The sequence below is a fragment of the Heterodontus francisci genome, chromosome 14 (assembly GCF_036365525.1).
Source record: "Heterodontus francisci isolate sHetFra1 chromosome 14, sHetFra1.hap1, whole genome shotgun sequence".
Classification (NCBI taxonomy): Eukaryota; Metazoa; Chordata; class Chondrichthyes; order Heterodontiformes; family Heterodontidae; genus Heterodontus; species Heterodontus francisci.
Window position 1 is genome coordinate 68267059 of NC_090384.1, and position 19415 is coordinate 68286473.

Below are 19415 nucleotides of genomic sequence, written 5' to 3' on the forward strand. Positions count from 1 at the left end.
CTATGTTATATGGATGGAGAAACTGTTTCCACTGGCAGGAGGGTCGATAACCAAAGGATGCAGATTGAAAGTTATTGGCTAAAAAAGGAAGGGCGAGGAAAGGGATGAGAATTTTTTTAACCACCCAGTTGTTATGGCCTACAAGGCGCTGCCTGAGAGGATGGTGGAATCTGATTATTAACTTAGAAAGGAAATTGGATATGTATTTGAAAGGACAAAATTGCTGGAATATAGAGAAAGAGCTGTCTAATCAGCCCCACTTTCCTGCTATTTCAAAATGGGTATTAATGGGCAAGTAGCCTCCTTCTTTGCTGTATGATTCTATGATTTGCTTATCTAAGTAATTTTCTGTACAGCTATCTGTCACTTATTTTGCTGGAATATTTTAAGAACGTAAAGCTGATTCTTTACTAAAATGAATTTTAGTTGTGCACTGAAACTAGAAATCTAATTGCTGCTTTTTTTTTGAACAAAGGATATGTACTTCAGATACATTTGGAATAATTTTCTTCATGTACAAGTAGAAATTTGCATTGCAACAATCTTAGGAAGTCCTCCACCCCATGATACCAGCACAGAAAACAACATAGAGGATAATTCCAATACTGCCAGAGAAAATATATTAATAAAACATGTAAGAGCCTTTACCTTGTGTTATTGGGCATTGCGTTAAGTTAATCTTGAATCGTGAATGTTAGTCAGTGTGCTGTCAGACATGCTGGTATGTGCTTCTGACTCAGTATTGATTCCAGTAAAAACCATTTGTTACTGTTGTACTTAAAAATTGTGTGTTGTGTTTGAGGTATCTTAAGCAAGCTTTCTGCAATGTTCATTGTAGGTTTGTGTTTGTGCCTACTGTGGTTCATTGTTACTACTGTGGAAAAAAAAAACCTGACTGAAGTTCCATGTAGAAGCTTACTCTCTGGTTCACTATTTCCCATTGTAAAACAAGCAATCAGGTACCAATCCAGGAATAAAATGCAGTCTCCCTTTTTAATTTCATCAATGTTTGGTTTTCACAATAGAAGATAGAACCAATCATGTATTAAGAAAATTTCAGCTTCCTTTCAGCTCATGCAATTTTCCTTTTTAAAGCCCAACAAACCTATCAAGTGAGGTAAGTCCTAATTTACCTGCCAGTATGTATGTTGACTCCATCACCACCATATATGCAATTCTTGGTAACCAGGACAGTTTGCTGCTCCTACCCTTTATTGCCCAACTGTTTGCTACTCAGGCCTCCTGTGACGGACCACTACCCTTGTGTTGTTCCCTGTGCTCTTAACTGTTCTCAGATTGTCCTGCCCATTCCCAGTTGCTCATGGATCTTTGTCCCTCATCCTAAGAGCAGTGCTGTGGGTGATTTTGTAATGTTTTTAAAAGTCTGCTTTGTAGAATTGTCTGAATTATGGCTCCAGCTTTTGGAAAAAAAATCTAGTTTTATTGTGGGAGAGGGAGTTTTGTCCTTTGTGATTTACATCCTTTTTAGATTATTTTTGTTTATGGGCAATATAACCTAAGGGATTCTGAATTACAACTAGAAGTTGCCTTTTAGAACGGGAAGGTTGGAGTGTCTAAGATGTTGGCAGACTCGGCCATTTTAGTAGTAAAGATGTGTTTTAGACCAGTTGAAAAATGGGATCTTCATAAAAAGTTTCTTGTCAACATTTTTTAAAAAAACAGAAATTTGTATTAAAACTGTTGCAGTTGAAAGTTTTATTTTTGACTTGGTTGTTTGCTTATAAGCTGTTTTCAACAGGCCTTTCACCTTTTCAAAGTATCTGGTGCCTCAAAACAGCTGATTCTGAAATAGCATAACTGATCCATTGTCCCAAAAGTCAATAAACCCATGAAAAAAAATTTGTTTTAATCACTGAATATATAGTAACTCAGTTTTTCATTATCCAGCTGTTTACGAAGTGCCGATTAATTCAGAGAATACTCGATGCGTGGGAAAATAATGAAAAAGAACAGTAAGTAAACAATTGGTTTGTTCTAAGTTTATAAAACTCTTTAGGGCTGGATTTTCATTATGGAGGTGGGAAGCAGCAACTGGGTCTGGTGTTGGTTCAGAAACCTGCCTCCCCTGGGAAGCTGATTCAAATTGCAATTTTCACATAAGTAAGCCCTTAATTGGTATGGAGACAGTTTCGTGTCCTCTTAGAACCAATGGGATTGAAAATGGAGGCGGGTCAGATCAAGTGTGGGGCTCATGTAGAATTCCACAGCAGCCATCATTGAGGCTGCTGGTTGTCCTGAGGGCGAGATCTGCCTTACACAGCACCAGAGGGAAGCGAGATGTCATGGGAACTGGAGGGCTGGCACTAGGGGCAGGGCATCATCATCGCTTCTTCAGTGCCCTCCTGGATTGAATACTGGAGGCCATGAGGGAGGGGAGGGAGGTCCTCTCTGTTCAGTGTTGTACCTCTTTGCCCCCTCTCCCTCCTCCTCTCTTACTTCCTGCTCCTCCCCCAATGAGCTGTCTCCATCCAGGGCCTCGCTGTCCTCTACAACTCACTGGAGGGCCATGTTATGGAGATTGCAGCAGACCACCACATTGACGAAACCCTTGTAGGAGACTATTGGAGGGTGCGACCTGACTGATCCAGGCACCAGAATCGCAGCTTCAGAAACCCGTTGGCCTGCTAAGCAGGTGGCATTGGTTATTTTTCCTTTGCCTCTGTCTGGGGCTCCTGTAGAGGGGTCAGTAGCCATCTTTTCAAGGGGTTTCCCTTGTTCTCTTGGATCCATCCATGCACTTTGGGCGATGGAGTGAAGTACTGAGACATCCTGGACTGGTGGAGGATCAAGGAATCATGGTAGCTGCCAGGAAAGCAAGTGCACACACAGAGGAAACTCTTCTTGCGATTTTGGGTCAGTTGGACGTTGAGGGAATTGAAGCCCTTCCTGTTGTTGGATCTCATTGGCCAGTCACTGGGTACCTTGATGGCCACATGGGTGCAAGCAATGATATCCTGCACCTGGGGGAATCCAGCGATGCAAGCTGAACCCAATTCTGTCTGTGCCTATGCAGCCCATCTGTGCCAAAGTGGGTGTAGTCCTCTGTCCTCTTGAAAATGGCATCTGTGACCTGCTGAGCTACGCACTGAGATGCCACCCAGGTCCACAGCTGTTCCATGGAACGACCCGGCTGCATAGAAATTCAGGTTGACAAAGACCTTGGCAGTAGGTGGGGACTATCACTGGTGCCACGAGGCCTCAGGTCATTGTGGATCAGAGCACGCAGGATGGAGATCATCTGCCTGGATAGGCACAGCGTCAAACCGCACTGGTGCTCTGTCCGTTGCAAGTAACTGATTCTTGAGCTGTGCACCCAATGTCTTTCTCCCTTTGCAGCCCCCCACTGTGCTCATATTGCCTGCTGCTGTCCAAGAGGTTACATCTGCCGTAGCTTATCCTGGCTGCTCTGTCCAACGTCAGAGTAGCCTGTTCCATCCGAACTCCCTCAGATGGATTTTCTATGTTCACCAGGCTGTCGCAGTGATGCCAGGGGTCTCCCTTCCCTCTCCGGTTTTCTGCCGAACTTCAATGAAAAATGCAACTCTTCCAGCTGCAGCAATAGCTGAACTGAGGCACATCTGAAGCAGCTGAGTTTTATTTGCTGCCTCTGCTGTTTCAATCAGCCCTCATGGCCCTCCATACTGTTAACATCTTCACAGCCCTGTCGTGTTCCCCACATGGTGCCTTCCCTGTTCCTAGCCATTAAAAATTGTGCACTGTTACTGGCCAGCCTGTTAATGAGGTCAGCAGGCACTTAATTGAAAGCATTCGCCCAACTTGTTCTGCAGGCAGTGGGACCCAGAGCCAACCTCCAAGAATGCAATATTCCGATTGCACTCGCAGACGTTCTCATCCCCAGCGGCCTTTGAAAATCTGGCCGTAAAAGTCTCAAGTGTATGTTGAGCTAATAAGTAGTTATTTTGGGGGTGGGGCAATGGGAGAGGAACTTGGGATTTGTGATGACTTGCTCCTTTTTGGGACTTGGGTTTGAATCCAACCCCAAATGAAGAAGTGAAGATTTCTTTTTTGCTTTAAGAATTCTATGTAAAATGAGGCTGGAAAATCTTGACCCCAGGTCAAGGTCAATTGCGCAAAGTAGCCCTCTTGTTGGGGCCATTGGGGTAATTGATATGAAAAGTACCTGTGTATGTGTAAAGGGTACACTTCTCAGGATGGGGTAAAGGCATGTTGTTGGGGCATATTAGGAGATTTACTCTGCATCTTGATTGCATATTCTCATATGGGAGTGCTAGTGCTGGCTGCCAGAATACACTATTCTCCAGCACTGACATCCTTCACCTGGGAGTACAAAAAATGTGTTCAAAATAATCTATTTAAACTTTGGCTTTTTAATGCTGCCAACATATGCATATAACTTGGCATGATCTATATTGGCCTCCACAGTTCAAATTCTTGATAAAACAAGAACATGCAAAGTAAATTGTCTGTTTTACATATTGATCTAAATAGGCAGCCATGCAACCAACTAGTTGCTTCTCATAATAAAGTAACAGTATCTTTTTTTAGTAGTCCAAGTTTAAATGTCTCAACTTCAAAATTCATCTAAAGTTCTAGCTAGCATTAAATGGGGAAGGGGGGAAAATCTCATGACTGTTCCAGGTGCAGCCTGACAATAATATGAAGCTCTTAAAAGTGCGTTAAATTTCCAAGTTAGGAATGCAGCCATATAATTTTCTGGTTTTGAGTAGCTACAGGGTTTGGTGCTATGGCTCTTGCTTTTACATTAGCAAGAAGTTGTACAATAAGTAAGGCTCTAATTATATTTTCCATCTTAGCAAATTTTAGTGTATTTTCACTCTAGAAGCTGGCATACCATTGGCTGTGGATTGTATGTCTGTTAGTACCTTTTGCTTCTATAGATTCATATAGATGTTTGCTTCTGTGACTGCTTTTGATGCCTGCAGCAATTTGGGTTAATATATTTTGTGTATATATTACAACATTTCTAAAATTATGAGCTGTGTGTTGTCTTGTGGATTTGAGCTATTTTTGTTGCTCACTCTGGTTACATTCAGATGTAAAATCTAGGTTGAATTGCTGGTTCTGTTTTTCACTTGGCTTTCAACTGTTGCTACCAGTTTCCTGTTACTTTTTACAAGTTGTCCTGATCTTTTAGAGATTTAAGAAGTCAAAATTACAGCCATGAATACAGATAAGGCTGATTGAGTTGCAGAACTGAAAAAGACGGTATACAACCTTTCCAGTTCACATTTCTGACTAATAGTTGTAGTTGGTGCAATTTTTACAGTCCAAATAACTCTGAAGTTGTAGGCTGTTTATTTAGTGGACTGTTCTGTCTATTTCTCATGACTGGTTTGTTTAAATGGTTTATTGCCAGGTTTCAGACACATTTGTACAGTGTGACTTACAAATCCTCCAAAAGTAGTTGTACTTCAGTACAAATCTGCTAAATGTTGAAAAATATTAATGTTGTTCAATATATTCAAATAGTTACCCGGGTACTTTCTGGTCTTGTCCCAATTTCTGCTGCAGCTAAATTTAGGTGGAATAAATCTAAATATATGAACTGAAGTTGCACTAGATATTACTGGAAATAAATACCACTCCAATAGGGTCATTGCTGTATAATATTTATGTGGCTGATTAAGGCAGTAGACTTTTCAACATTCTGTGCAATATAATTGCATAAGTTCAGTTTTGGTCACAGATATTCAAGACCTCAAAATAGTCCGATATAGAAACACTAGCCTGATCACTGAACTGTTGTGTGGAAAGGCTGGAAAAACTCTGGTTCTTCAGCCTTGAAAGATGATTAAAAGAGAATCATGGTGCACAAGATAGTAAATGGTGTAGAAAAGTTAAATCTGGAACACTTTTGATTTAAACCAAAATAGTGGTGCTAAGGGCACAGGTTCAAACTGGTAAAGGGCAGATTTTGGACTGGTGTCAAGAAGTCCCTCACACAAAATAAGGATGGATCTCTGGGTATGGTAGTAATGACAAAAACCTTAGAATCATTTGAAAAGCAGCATGATACGATTGAGGGTTGGAGGGTCTTGCATTTTTCTCTGGATTGGTGAGCTAGGATAATGTTCATTTGTATCTTTGAATCTTGTTTTTAAAAAAAAAATCTGAATATTTTCTAGACAGTTGACAGTTTACCCAGGCCCAGTGACGAGCAGATTCACTGTTGAATAGTTAACTGTTGACTAAATATTTAAACTGTTTAACTGCTTTACTTTAGATTACTGTTTTCATATCATCTTTTGCTACAACAAAAGCAAAAGGGTAAAGTTGTCTGTCAATGACCTGAAATGCTGCGCTATGCAGTTAGAGTAACAATATCATTGTCGCCATGTTGTCGCTTCCCAAATCTGTTCCCATCTTTCCTAAAACTCCATGTTTGAATCCCTCCAATCAGGTTTCAGTCCTTGCCACAGTACTGAAACAGCTCTTGAAAAGTCACAAATGACATCCTATATGACTGTGGCAAAACTTTCCCTCTTCATCCTTTATGAGCTGTCTGCGACAATTGACATGGTTGACTACACCATTTCCTCCAATGCCTCTCCGCTGTTGTCCAGCTGGGTGGGACTGCTGTCACCAGGTTCCACTCTTATCTATCTAATTGTAGCCAGACAGCTACTTGCAAAGGCTTCTCTTCCTGCTCTTGCACCTTTACCTTTGGTGTCCTCCAAGGGTCTATCCTTGGCCCCTCCTATTTCTCATCTACATGCTGCCCCTCAGCGACATCATCTGAAAGCACAGTGTTAGTTTTCACATGTATGCTGATGACACTCAGCTCCACTTCACCACCATCTCTCTTGACTCCTCCACCTTTGCTAAATTATCAGACTGCTTATCCGATATCCAGTACTGGATGAGCAGAAATTTCTTCCAATTAAGTATTGGGAAGACTGAAGCCATTGTTTTTGGTCCTGCTTCAAACACTCTCCCCTGGTTACTGACTCCATCCCTCTCCCTGGCAACAGTCAGATTAAGCCAGTCTGGTTGCAACCCTGGTGACCTCTAAGTTTCCAACCTCTCATTCGTGCCATCACTAAGACTGCCTGTTTCCACCTCCGTAACATCATCCAACTTTGCCCTTGTCTCAGCTCATCTGCTGCTGAAAGCCTCATTCATGCCTTCGTTACCTGTAGACTTGACTTCTAGTACTCTCCTGGCTGGTCTCCCACATTCTACTCTCCTTAAACTTGAAGTCATCCAGAACTCTGCTGCCCATGTCTTAACTCTGTTGTCCCATTCCCCTATCATACCTGTGCTCACTGACCTACATTGGCACCCGATCAAGCAACATCTTAATTTTAAAATTCTCATGCTTGTTTTCAAATCCCTCCATGGCCTCACCCCTGCTTGTCTCTGAAATCTCCAGCCTCACAACCATCCAAAATATCTGCGTTTCTCTAATTTTGGTCTTTTGTGCATCCCTGATTTTAATTGCTCTACCATTGGTGGCCACGCCTTCAGTTACCTGGGCCTCAATCTGTGGAATATCCTCCCTATGCCTCTCCACCTCACTTTGCTCCTTTAAGACACTCATCAAAGCCTACCTCTTTGACCAAGCTTTTGGTCATCTGACATAATATCTCCTTTTGTGGCTCGGTGTCATACTTTGTTTCATAATGCTCCTGTGAAGGATCTGGGAAGTTTTATTATGTTAAAGGCACTATATAAATATAAGTTGTTGCAGTCTTTTTCCCTTTATCCTTGTGCCACTTAAACTGAAATCTCAGATCCAAATCTCAAATACAAATCCTAGCACCAAAAAGAGACCAACCTTCAATCACAGTTAGTAATGGTGTATATTTTTAATCGAGCTCTGATCTTTTTAAGCAGAGAGCATTAATAAAATCTGTAGTGCCTATTATTCCCTGCCACTGATTATTGAATCAGAATGCACTTGGAAGATTGTCCCCTGACGATTCTTAAAATTCACGTGACATCTTTCATAACATTTGGCAACCTTACTTTTGCTTAAAACATTCTCTTTAAACATAATCTTCCCCCTCCTGCTCTCCCTTACTTGGGCTAACTTGGTTCAGAATAAATGGAAGAGCCTTGTCTAGTGAATGAATTTGGGTTGTTTTTCAGATTATCAGGTGGAAGGCGGAGAGGCTACATGGGTCACTTAACACGGATAGCCAATGCTATTGTACACAATACTGAGAAGGGGCCAAACAGTGTACTAATGAATCAGCTGCTGAAAGGTACAATATTTTACTTATTTGTTTCTGTTGATAACACGTGTTTCAGTACAGCTACTGCTCATCCTATACTATTTCTCTTGAAGCTCATTTTTAATTGGACATCTTGGAATACTGCAATGAATTGAACTCTTGCAGCCCAATTTAAATTCCCTGACTATTCATTTTGAGAAGGGTGGAGAGAAAAATCAAACTGTATTTAACTCCATGGTGAATAGAGATTGTTATGGATTGGTCTGCTTTTTCCCTTGCCCTTTTCCCCCCCATAAACAATTTGACAGCAGATTCCTTAAGTAGACTGAATTATGAACTGAAAGCTGTGGCTTTTTAGTCTCTGCTTCATTGCTTAGTATAGACCAGCACTAACAAATACCAGTTAAGTTTGCTGGTGAATAGCTTTATGCCCACTGTATCTCGTCAATTTGGAATACAAAATAGCATCGTGCTAGGTCAGTGTGTTGGCTAAACTACTGATGAACTTTATTTACATTTAAAAATTCTTCTCAAATGGAAGTGAATACAGACAAAAATACCAAAAAAAAAATCCTGTACAAGAGTGTAGTAAACAGTACAAAGGGCTGCTGGGCGATGGGACCCCCATTTCAGTATGTAAACTATTTACATACCCGATCTCATGAGGGCCCCGTCGCTGCCTCAATCGCCTCATCGATCTGCATTCGGGCAGCCAACAATGCCGCGCCTTCGAATCCCTGTCCGGGGAAACGTGGTGCGACACCTGCGGGGAGGGGCGGAGGAGTATTTCTTTGTCCGGGATGGGGGGAGTGGGGTAACAACGATGGGGATTGGTCAGGGGGGAGGTGATGGCAAGGGGTAAAGGGCAAAGTTGCATCATGGGGTGGAGGGGGTGAAGGGGAGTCATTCTCGTTATTGGATTTCTGTGGGGGGCGGGGGGAGGCATGAATGTCTGTAAAATGCATTTAAAGGTAATTTAATTCTGTTGTGTGGTAATTGAAGTGACTGGGCCCTTTAATTTTTAAATCTCCATTGAGGGCTGTATGCCCTGTTAAAATGGTGCCTGCGCATTGGTGCCGGGTGCCCTTGATGACGACGGTTCGCCCGTCCTCTCCACATCATCGCAGTGGCTCCGTAACGCACTGCCTGTGCAGGTGGGCCACTTTTTTTTTTACGTCTGCCACCAACTTCGGCGGTGGACTCTTAAAATGCAGCCCCATATGTTAACATTTTAGTTGTGCTGTTTCCATTTGAAGGGAATGTTTTTAACTTTATGTAAATAAGTCAGAAGACAAAAGTTTTTAGTAGAACTGATCATGTGGCAGTGGACGATTGTTCATTTCTAAAATCTTGTGCTTCATGAATAATCTAGAGAATGGAATTTTTTTAGCAATGCCTTCAATACTATTTGCAATTTCAGATCTTTGTGAGGACGACAGGGAAAGATGGGAGACGTTCATCACAGGCTCATTGGCAGAAACCAATAAGAAGAATACAATAGATCTGGTAGGTTTTGTAAAATAAATGCAGATATTGAAATATGTTTAGGAGGATATAGAAACTTAAAGCAATTTGAGCATAAACATGAAGTTGTGGTACGGAGGTGGAAGTAAGGCAGTCTTTGTTTTGGAGATATGATGGAAACTCAGCTCAGTCAGTAGGTCACTTAAGGCTGCATTAAGCTGGTTGTAGTGAGAGATAGTGGCCAGGGAAGGGGGTGGAGTCATTTTCAAGGGTGTGGGGTTTGCAGCAGGGTCAAAGAAGATGGCTTAAGTCTTCCTAATGTTTAGCAGTGCTATTTCAACTAAACTTGGGATGTTGCATTAGATGTAGCTACATATATATAGAAATTATGGTCACAAAGTTGACTGTCATAAATGGATTAACATCAGCTAAATAAATTTGCCCCTTTATTTATAACTAGATTTTGCAGAATATTCACTTGCTTTGAATTGGAAACTGACTTTTAGATCTTCACTGTTCTGAAAGTACGAAGTTAGTGTCTTTAAATTATTCTGAAAAGTCAGTTGACCAGTATGCAGTTCTTAGAACTGGGCTCTTATGTGTCCTAGTTTTGCATAAAAGGCAAACGTGGCTTTCCTCTGTAAAGTGAGATTATAGTTTACAGATTTAACATATGGAGAAACACCTGTGGGGAGTGGGGGGGGGGGGGGGTGTGGAAGGAGAACTTCTCTGGTGGAATGGAGGAGGTTTATGGAGAAAGGGGTGAAAATGAAAAATGTAAGCCATGTTCTGTATGTGGTTCAAGTATTGAACTTAGTGTTATGAAAGTGTTTTTTGTTAAATGTTTTCAAGAAATTTATAGTTAAGCTGAATAAATCTTGTACCAGGTTTCCTTTTTTTCAAAAAAAGAAGCCATCAAGAGAACTGAGGGAGCGGGATTGGCAACAGTGTTGCTGGTTGTCACATGGCTTGGCTTAGGCTTAGAATAGAAACCCTGGCAACGGGCAGAAAGCGCTCCTTTGATTGGACAAGCCCAGTAATAACAGAGCGCACCCGGGATGGGCAGGGAAAAGAACTCTCAAGCTTTTCGGTTGTTCGTGTGTGTCTGGTTTTACCTTCTGGAAGGAGATAAAAGTCAAGTCTGCTGCAGAAAAAGGTGAGAATTTCAAGGAAGAACAAAAGACTACAACCCAGCTCGCTTTCCTGCAATTCCCTAAAGTCCACTGTGTCGATTCATCTTGTTTCCTGTATTTGAGAAAGGCCTGCTGAATTACTTTTCAACGTTGCCTGAAGATAACTATTCTGGAAGATTCTAGTGACCTGTCCGTGTGTGCTCGGTGGTTGGACTGTGTGCCAGTTTTGGTGCAACGTCTCCAGCTATTTTTCTTCAGGGGTGGGTAAGTGATCTGCCAGGGTATTTTTTTTTTTGGTCTCTAATAGCGCTGTGATCTAAAAATCCTTTTTATTTTTACAGTTAACCAGTGTATGTGTGTGTGAGTGTAAAAGGACTAAGGTAAAAAAGGGTCTTTAAAATTTGGTTAAGGTAGAAAGGGGGCTTTTTAAAATTAATGTTGGAACTTAAACTTTGATCTGTGTGATATTGTTTGACTTCGTTACTAGTTAAAACTTGTTTTATAATCTGTTAATTTTGTTCAGTAAAGAAACCTGGTTAGTGTATTCTATTCTGGGAAAAATTGTGTATCTGACTTTGAGTAAGTGGGAAAATTTAAAAAAAAAATGTTGTGACCTGTGGAGAAGTGGGACTGCATTAACAGTGCATTCCTCCCACCTTGGTCGTAACCTATTTAATTGGGGGCTCTCTTTTGCCGGGATAAACCCAACACCAACGACGTACAATTGTAAGTGGGGTAATAATAATTGGAAAAGGGAAAAAATAAAAACCAGATTTCTTGTGTAATAGAGTAAAGTTTACAGCACCGGAATGTCTTTAACAGTTGCTGCGACTTTTCTGGGGAAGGAGGATGCATCCCTCAGTGATTTAACAAAGGTTCGGCCCCTCTAGCCTGCTTCGCCATTCAATAAGTTCATGGCTGATCTGTTTGTGTCTCGAATTCCACAATCCCATCTACCCCCTTTGATTCCCTTGCCTAACAAGAATTGATCTACCCCCCCCCCCCCCCGCCTTAAAATTATTCAATGACCCTGACTCCACCACCTTCTGAGGCAGAGTTCCAAAGTTGCACAACCCTCAGAAAAGAATTCTCATCTCTGTCCTAAAAGGTCGACCCCTAATTTTAAAACAGTGCCCCTTAGTTCTAGACTCACCCACAAGAGGAAACATCCTCTCCACATCCACCTTGTCAAGACCGTTCAGGATCTTATATACTTCAATCAAGTCTCCCCTCACTCTTATAAACTCCAGTGAAAACAAGCCCAGTTTGTCCAACCTTTCCTCATAAGACAACCTGCTCATTCCAGGTATCAATCTAGTAAATCTCCTCTGAACCGCCTCCAACACATTCACATCCTTGCTTAAATAAGGAGACTAAAACTGCACACAGTTCTTCGAGATGTGGTCTCACCAGTGCCTTGTATAACTGAAGCATACCATCTTTACTTTTATTTTCAATTTCGCTCATAATAAAGGATAGCATTCCATTAACCTTCTTTATTTCTTGCTGTACCTGTGTACTACTTTTTTGTGACTCATGCACTAGAACACCTAGATCCCTCTGCATCTCAGAGTTCTGCAGTCGTTCTCTGTTTAAGTAATACTCTGCTTTTTGGATTTGGCAGACCTGTTGGCATTAGAGTTACAATCGGACTAAGAAAGTAGACATGATTGAAGTAATAGCGCAACATTTGGAATTGGAAGAACAAGGAGGCAAATCAGAGGGTAGTGCAGTTGAATTAGCTAAAATTCAGTTACAGATGAGGCAGCTTGAACTTGACAAGGAAAAAGAAGAAATAGAGTTGGAAAAACTTAAGCTTCAGCAGGAATAAGAAATAGAAATAAGAAAACTTGAGCTAGAGGAAAAATTGACAAAAAAAACTTGAACTAGAATTGCAAAGAGAGAGGGAAATTGAGATTAGAAAGCTGAAATTAAGTCAAAAGAATGGTCTTGATACCAGTGGAGATTCTGGTGAGGAAGAATTTGAGTCCAGCCCAGGACCGAGTGAAAAGCTGCTTAAATTTATACAAGCTCTCCCTAAGTTTGAGGAAAGGGACGTAGAGGCATTTTTCATTTCTTTTGAAAAGATAGCCAAACAAATGAAATGGCCAAAGGAAAGCTGGACACTGCTTGCGCAAAGCAGGTTGATGGGTGGAGCTCATGAAGTTTATGCCAATTTTCTGAGGAGGCTTCTGCAGATTGAGATGACAAAGAAGGCTACCCTCGTTGCGTATAAGTTAGTCCCTGAAGCTTACTGACAGAAATCTCAGAACCCCTGGAGATTATCTGGGTACCTTATATAGAATTTGAGAGAGAAAACCAAATTAATTTTGATTGTTGGATACGAGCACTAAAGATGGAAGTCACATATGAGAACATTTTAGAATTAATTCTTCTGGAATTTTTAAAAATTCACTCTTCCCTGTAGTGAGAACCAGAAGGTTTCAATGGCCTGCCAGGCAGGCAGTAGAAATTGCTGACGATTTTGAGCTTGTGTATAAGCCTTTGTCCATCACCCCACAAATCTGAGAAGGATAGAAGATGGGAGAGTGAAAGGAAGGCAGGTAGCCAGGGATAAGAAGGGACAGCTGGGAACGCCCCGGGATCCACTCTTTCAGGCCAGAAAGGGAGGTGCTGAGGGTGGAAGTGAGGTCCGCAAGCCTAAAGGTTACTGTTGTCACAAGGTGGGACACCTTCATGTAGAATGCTGGAAGTGCGGGGTAAACCCAGAGGACTTACTGGGGTATACAAAACCAATGTAGAGAAAGCGGCCCTGACAGTACAGCAGATCAGGCTGTAGCTCTGACTGCAGCTGTAAGGCCATGTACATAACTTTCCCACCAGAGAGCGCACTGAATGCTAAAGTTTTAGTGAATGGTGTTGGCGGAGCGTATATACCCGTACCTTTGTATCGGGTGCACCTAGAGTGTGACCTAATATCTAGAACAGTAACTGTAGGAGTTGTCCATAGCTTGCCAGTGGACGGAGTTGACCACCTCCTGGGGAATGATTTGGCCAGAATGAAGATAGTAGCTTCACCAGTCATCATGGAAAAACCAAGTGAAGTTAGAGACAGAACAGTTACAGGAAAAGGTTCCAGGAATTTTTCCTTCATGTAGTAACCTGAGCAATGGCTAAACTAGTTCCATTGTCGGAGGTAAAATTGGCACAACAGTCAGATAGCTGAGTATCTGAAACTCACTTTGTGGATTTGGATAATCCAAAGGAAATATTTAATAAGTCTTCTCCGATCACGGCTCAGCAAGCTGATAGAGTTGAAGAAGATGGCACAATCTGCTCTAACAAAAGCTGAGGCAAAAGGAGTTCCAGAAGGGTATTACGTTGAAAATAGGGTTCTGATGAGAAAGTTGAGACCTTGTCACAGACCTGCGGACGAAGACTGGACAATTGTTCGTCAGATAGTGGTACCACCAAAGTATCGTTGGGAACTATCAAGGTTTGCGCATGGGATTCCTCCAGTGGGATATTTGTGGATCTGGAAGACCAAAGCACGTTTAATTCAACATTTTTACAGGCCACGTCTTTTCAAGGACGTGATGCAGTTTTGTAAAACTTACCATACATGTTAGATTGAGGGAAAACTGCAACCTGCCATGAAAGCGGCACCTCTAATTCCCATACCAGTTATTGGGGAACCATTTAGTAGGGTTTTGGTAAACTGTGTGGAACCCTTACTGAAAACAAAAGCGGGACACCAATATATATACTCACTATCATGGATATGGCTACTTGGTTCCCAGAGGCCATTCCCTTGAGTACATTTTCTGGATTATTGATTGAGATTCAGCCGGATCAAGATTCCAATTTTATGTCTAAAATTTTTCAGGAAGCGATGGGTAGTTTAGGTATAACACAGTTAAAGTCTTCAGCATACCACCCATAGACACAGACAGCTTTAGAAAGGTACCATTAGACCTTCAAAACAATGAACAGGGCATACTGTCATGAATATTCCCATGATTGGGATAAAGGGCTAGAATTTCTTTTGCTTGCCACCTGGGATTCACATTTTGAATCTACAGGTTTTGGTCCTTTTGAATTAGTTTATGGACGTGAGATAAGAGGTACTCTAAAACTAATTAACAAAAGATTTTTGGAACAGAGGGACGAATCTCCTGTGTTAGATTATGTAGCCGTGTTCCAGGAACGGCTTACGAGAACTTGCAAAGTGGCTCAGGAACAACTGAAAAAATGGGCAGATGAGCATGCTAAGATCTGAACGTTTTGGCCAGGGGATTAAGTGTTGGTATTGATGCCTTTACTGGGTGAACTGTTCAAGGCACGGTTCAGTGATCCATATAAAGTGGTCAAGAGAATTGGTGAAGTAAATTATTTGATTGACACCCCAGATTTCCAGAAAAAGAATCGGCTGTGTCATATCAATAGGATAAAACAATATCGCCAGGAGGAGATAAGCAAACACAGGTATGTCAGGCAGTAGAGACAGTAAAAGTTGAAAGGGATAGTGAGAAGAGGCAGAAGGAGGCTTAAACAATTCTCAAATTGAACCTCCTACTATCTGGTTAGCTAATACTGAATTGCTGGGGAGGTTGGACACTCTGCTTTCATATTTAGATGCAAACCAACGAGAAGACTTAGCAAGGCTACTCACATCATTTAAGAGTCTGTAGGGATAAGCCAGGATGTACAATCTTAGCCCCACGTAATGTGGATATAGGGAATCCTTTCCCATAAGACAATATCCTTACCGCTTAAGTCCAGAGAAACAGTCCCAGGCCAAAGCAGAAATCCAATATATGCTAGAAAATCATCTAATAGAACCCAGTCAAAGCATCTGGATTTTACCATTAGAATTAGTGCCTTAATCTGATGGCTTGACCAGGCTTTGTATAGATTACAGAACAATAAATGCAATAACAAAGACAGACTCCTACCCAATCCCTCGCTTGGGAGACTGTATTGACAGAGTGGGTAGTTACATGTTTCTTACAAAAGTAGATTTGTTAAAGGGATGCTGGCAAGTTCGTTTTAATACCCCAAGCTAAAGAAATATCGGCTTTTGTTGCACCGGGTGGTCTTTTCCATTGCTGAGTGATGCCATTCGGGCTAAAAAATGTCCTAGCTACTGTTTCTGAGACTAATGAATCAGCTGGTAGGTAGTGCTCCTAACTGTGTAGTTTACCTTGATAATGTGCTGGTCTTAATAGTGACACTTAGAAGGACCACTTGCAACAACTAGAGGCTCTGTTCAAAAATTTACAATGAACTAATTTAGTAATAAACCTTGCCAAAAGCGAATTCGCAAAAGCGAGAGTGATTGACCTCGGGCATGTAGTAGGGCAAATGTTGCCAAGGACCGTTAAAGTACAAGCATTGGTGGAATTCCCTACACCTAAGACTAAGCGAGAAATCTTGAGGTTTTGGGGGATGTGGGGCTTCGACTGAAAGTTTGTACTAAATTTTAGTACCGTAGCTGCTCCACTGGCAAATATACTGCAGAAAAAGAAAACCAAGGTAGTGTGGTCAGAAGAGTGCCAAGCATCCTTTGAAAGGCTGAAAGCCATTTTGATTAATGAACCAGTGTTGGCTGCTCCGAATTTTATTAAGCACTTCAAGGTAGCGATTAATGCTAGTGACCGGTTGGTGCAGTCCTGTTACAAGATGATGAATCGGGCATAGAAAGACCTGTGGGATACTTTTCCAAAAAGCTAAATCAACATCAAAAAAGTTATTCCACCATGGAAAAAGAAACCTTGGGTCTATTATTGGCCCTTAAACTTTTTGAAGGGCCATGTCTGCCATGACATCAAAGACACCGGCATATACTGATCATAACCCCATAACTTTCGCTGAAAAATTTAGAAATCAGAATGCCAGACTATTCTGATGGAGTTTACTGTTACAACCTTATCACTTAAAGATTATCACATTGTGATTAAGAATAATATTGCTGATGCTTTATCGAGAATCTAACTTTGTTCAAGTTATTTGAATGAAAAGAGTGAATGAGTATGATTGTGACAATGTGTTTTGTTTTTCCCACGCTTTGTAATGAAATGCATTTAAAAATGGCGTTTCATTATTCCGAGGGTGGAGGTATTATGAAGGTGATTTTTTTTTGTTAAATATTTTTAAAGGTATTTATGGTTAAGCTGAATAAGTCTTGGACCAGGTTTTTTTTTTTAAAAAAGGAAGCCATCATGAGGACTGAGGGAGCCAGATTGGCAACAGTGTTGGTTGTCACATGGCTCGGCTTAGGCTTGGAACAGAAACCCTGGCAATGGACAGAAAAGTGACTAGCGCTCCTTTGATTGGACAAGCCAAGTAGTAATAGCACACCTGAGATGGGCAGAAAAAAAAATTGAGCTTTTTGGTTGTTCATCAGTGTGTGTGTGTAGTTTTACCTTCTGGAAGGAGATAAGAGTCAAGTCTGCTGCAGAAAAAGGAGAGAATTCCAAGGAAGAACAGAAGACTACAACCCAGCTCACTTTCCTGCAATTCTCTAAAAGATTCTGTGAAGTCCACTGTGTCGATTCATCTTGTTTCCTGTATTTGAGAAAGGCCTGCTAAATTACTTTTCAACGCTGCCTGAAGATAACTATTCTGGAAGATTCTCGTGACCTGTCAGGGTGTCTCATCTATTTTTCTTCAGGGGTGGGCAAGTGATCTGCCCAGGTCTGTTTTTTTTGGTCTATAATAGCGCTCTGGTCTAAAAATCCGTTTTATTTTTACAGTTAATCGGTGCATGTGTGAGTGTGAAGGGATTAAGGTAGAAAGGGACTTTAAAATTTGGTTAAGGTAGAAAGGGGACTTTTTTAAATTTAATGTTGGAACTTAAAAAAAATTTGATCTGTGCGATATTGTTTGACTTCATCACTAGTTAAAACTTGTTTTATAATCTGTTAATTTTGTTGTTCAGTAAAGAAACCTGGTGAGTGTGTTCTATTCTGGGAAAAATTGTGTATCTGATTGTTTCAGTAAGTGGGAAAATTTTTTAAAATGTGACCTGTGGAGAAGTGGGACTGAATTAACAGTGCACTCTTCCCGCCTCGGTTGTAAAAAAGGACTTTGGAATTAAATTGTTAAATATTTTACAGTAAAGTATTGTGTGGTTATTGCATGAAGATATTAATAGAAAATGGAGATTGGAGTCAGTTGATTTTGAAGTGGAGTCACTTTATCCTGTAAATTATATTGCAGGTTAGCACACACAATATACATTCATCAAGTGATGATGAAGTTGATTTTAAGGAACCGGGTTTTGCTCCGGACTCAGGGTTACAGCAAGTAAGTATTTTCTTTACTGAGTGACTCCTAATTCTTTTTCCACTTGCAAACCATGTTCTTTGTCTTTTACATGAGTATAAGTATAAATGAAAAAGCTTCTAAAATTAGTCTGTTGTTTATCCTCCCCCAAATATTATAATGATGCATTATAAGAGACTTTTTTCTGAAAGTGCTAAATAAATATATTACTTGCTCAAGAATTTTCACTTGAGTTTCCAATATCACTTCTAAGCATCCTGAAAATAAACCGATCTATTTTGTTTCTCAGACCCATGATTGCTTATTATGCACCAAGGGCCTAGGTATGCACTTTACTTCATCTGTATTCAAAACTTTAGGGCATATGGTTCTTCAGGGGGTGGGGGGGGGGGGGGAGTTTTTCAAATTAAAAACTGCCAATTTGGGGAGATGGAGTAAAAACAATACCCCTTCAATTGAAAGAACTTTAATCCTTGGAGATTGAAATGAAAGATCATGAGCAAGCGAACTGTATCTTCCGAAATAAAATAATAAAGTCATCTTGGAGAAATGAAAACAGTTACATCTTGTAAAGCAGAAACTGCTGAATAAGTGGTCAGTTCACTGATTAGTTTTCATTCTTACTGTGGAAAGCATAACATTGATTTTACTAAATTTACACACAGCATTGTTTACTCGATTTCAACTAACACGCGATTGGTGTGTTTTTAAAGTAAATGCTTAAGAGAACTCAAACTTGATCAAAAAGTTGTTTTAGAAAAAATCTGTGGCTGTAAATATTGAGAATATCAAATTTTAAATACAGGCTGGTTTAGTTGCTATAGAACATTTGATAAACTGACTTTTAGGGGTGAGGAGGGGAAAGATGTGTAGAATTCAATGACTTTAATGCGTGGATGGATGAATACTTAAAACAAAAAAGCATCATAACTGGGGTATTGAAATTCAAATCCTGTTTGTGACTGAAACTGCATTTCAGCTGGGGAGTTGAATTACAAATCCCAAATTTGACAAGAATAACCAGATTTTTGGAGCAGCAGGCATGGCTGACCCTTACTGCACAAAGGCATAACACTATGCAAACGATCCCTTGATTTACTCCAATCTCTAGCAAATTAAAATAACTTGACCATGTTCAAGCAGGATTGGGACTGATTTCCTAGGGGGAGTATTTGCTAGAGTGGTTGGGGAGGGTTTAAACTAAAATGGCAGGGGGATGGGAACTGTTGCAAGGAGTCAGAGGAGGGAGGGGGTGGAAATCAAAGGCAAGAACAAAAGACAGTAAGGGGAATAAGAAAAGTGATAGAGAAATCAAGGGCCAGAATCAAGCAAGCCACGGTGAAAAATAGTGGGAAGGGGACAAGTAATG

The 19415-nt window shown here is 40.8% G+C and overlaps 1 protein-coding gene across 7 annotated transcripts in view; it reads left to right on the forward strand.

Moving 5' to 3' along the window:
* ppp6r3 (protein phosphatase 6, regulatory subunit 3) overlaps positions 1–19415 on the forward strand; it is a 153673-nt gene that overhangs the window by 63958 nt on the left and 70300 nt on the right. For 6 of the 7 annotated variants that reach the window (XM_068046414.1, XM_068046409.1, XM_068046408.1 and 3 more), the window contains 5 exons: positions 476–634; positions 1909–1973; positions 8116–8231; positions 9622–9707; positions 17981–18067. In XM_068046414.1, coding sequence (XP_067902515.1) covers positions 476–634; positions 1909–1973; positions 8116–8231; positions 9622–9707; positions 17981–18067 — 513 coding nt within the window. The remainder of the gene's footprint in view (positions 1–475; positions 635–1908; positions 1974–8115; positions 8232–9621; positions 9708–17980; positions 18068–19415) is intronic. The other variant, XM_068046415.1, reaches the window with a different exon arrangement.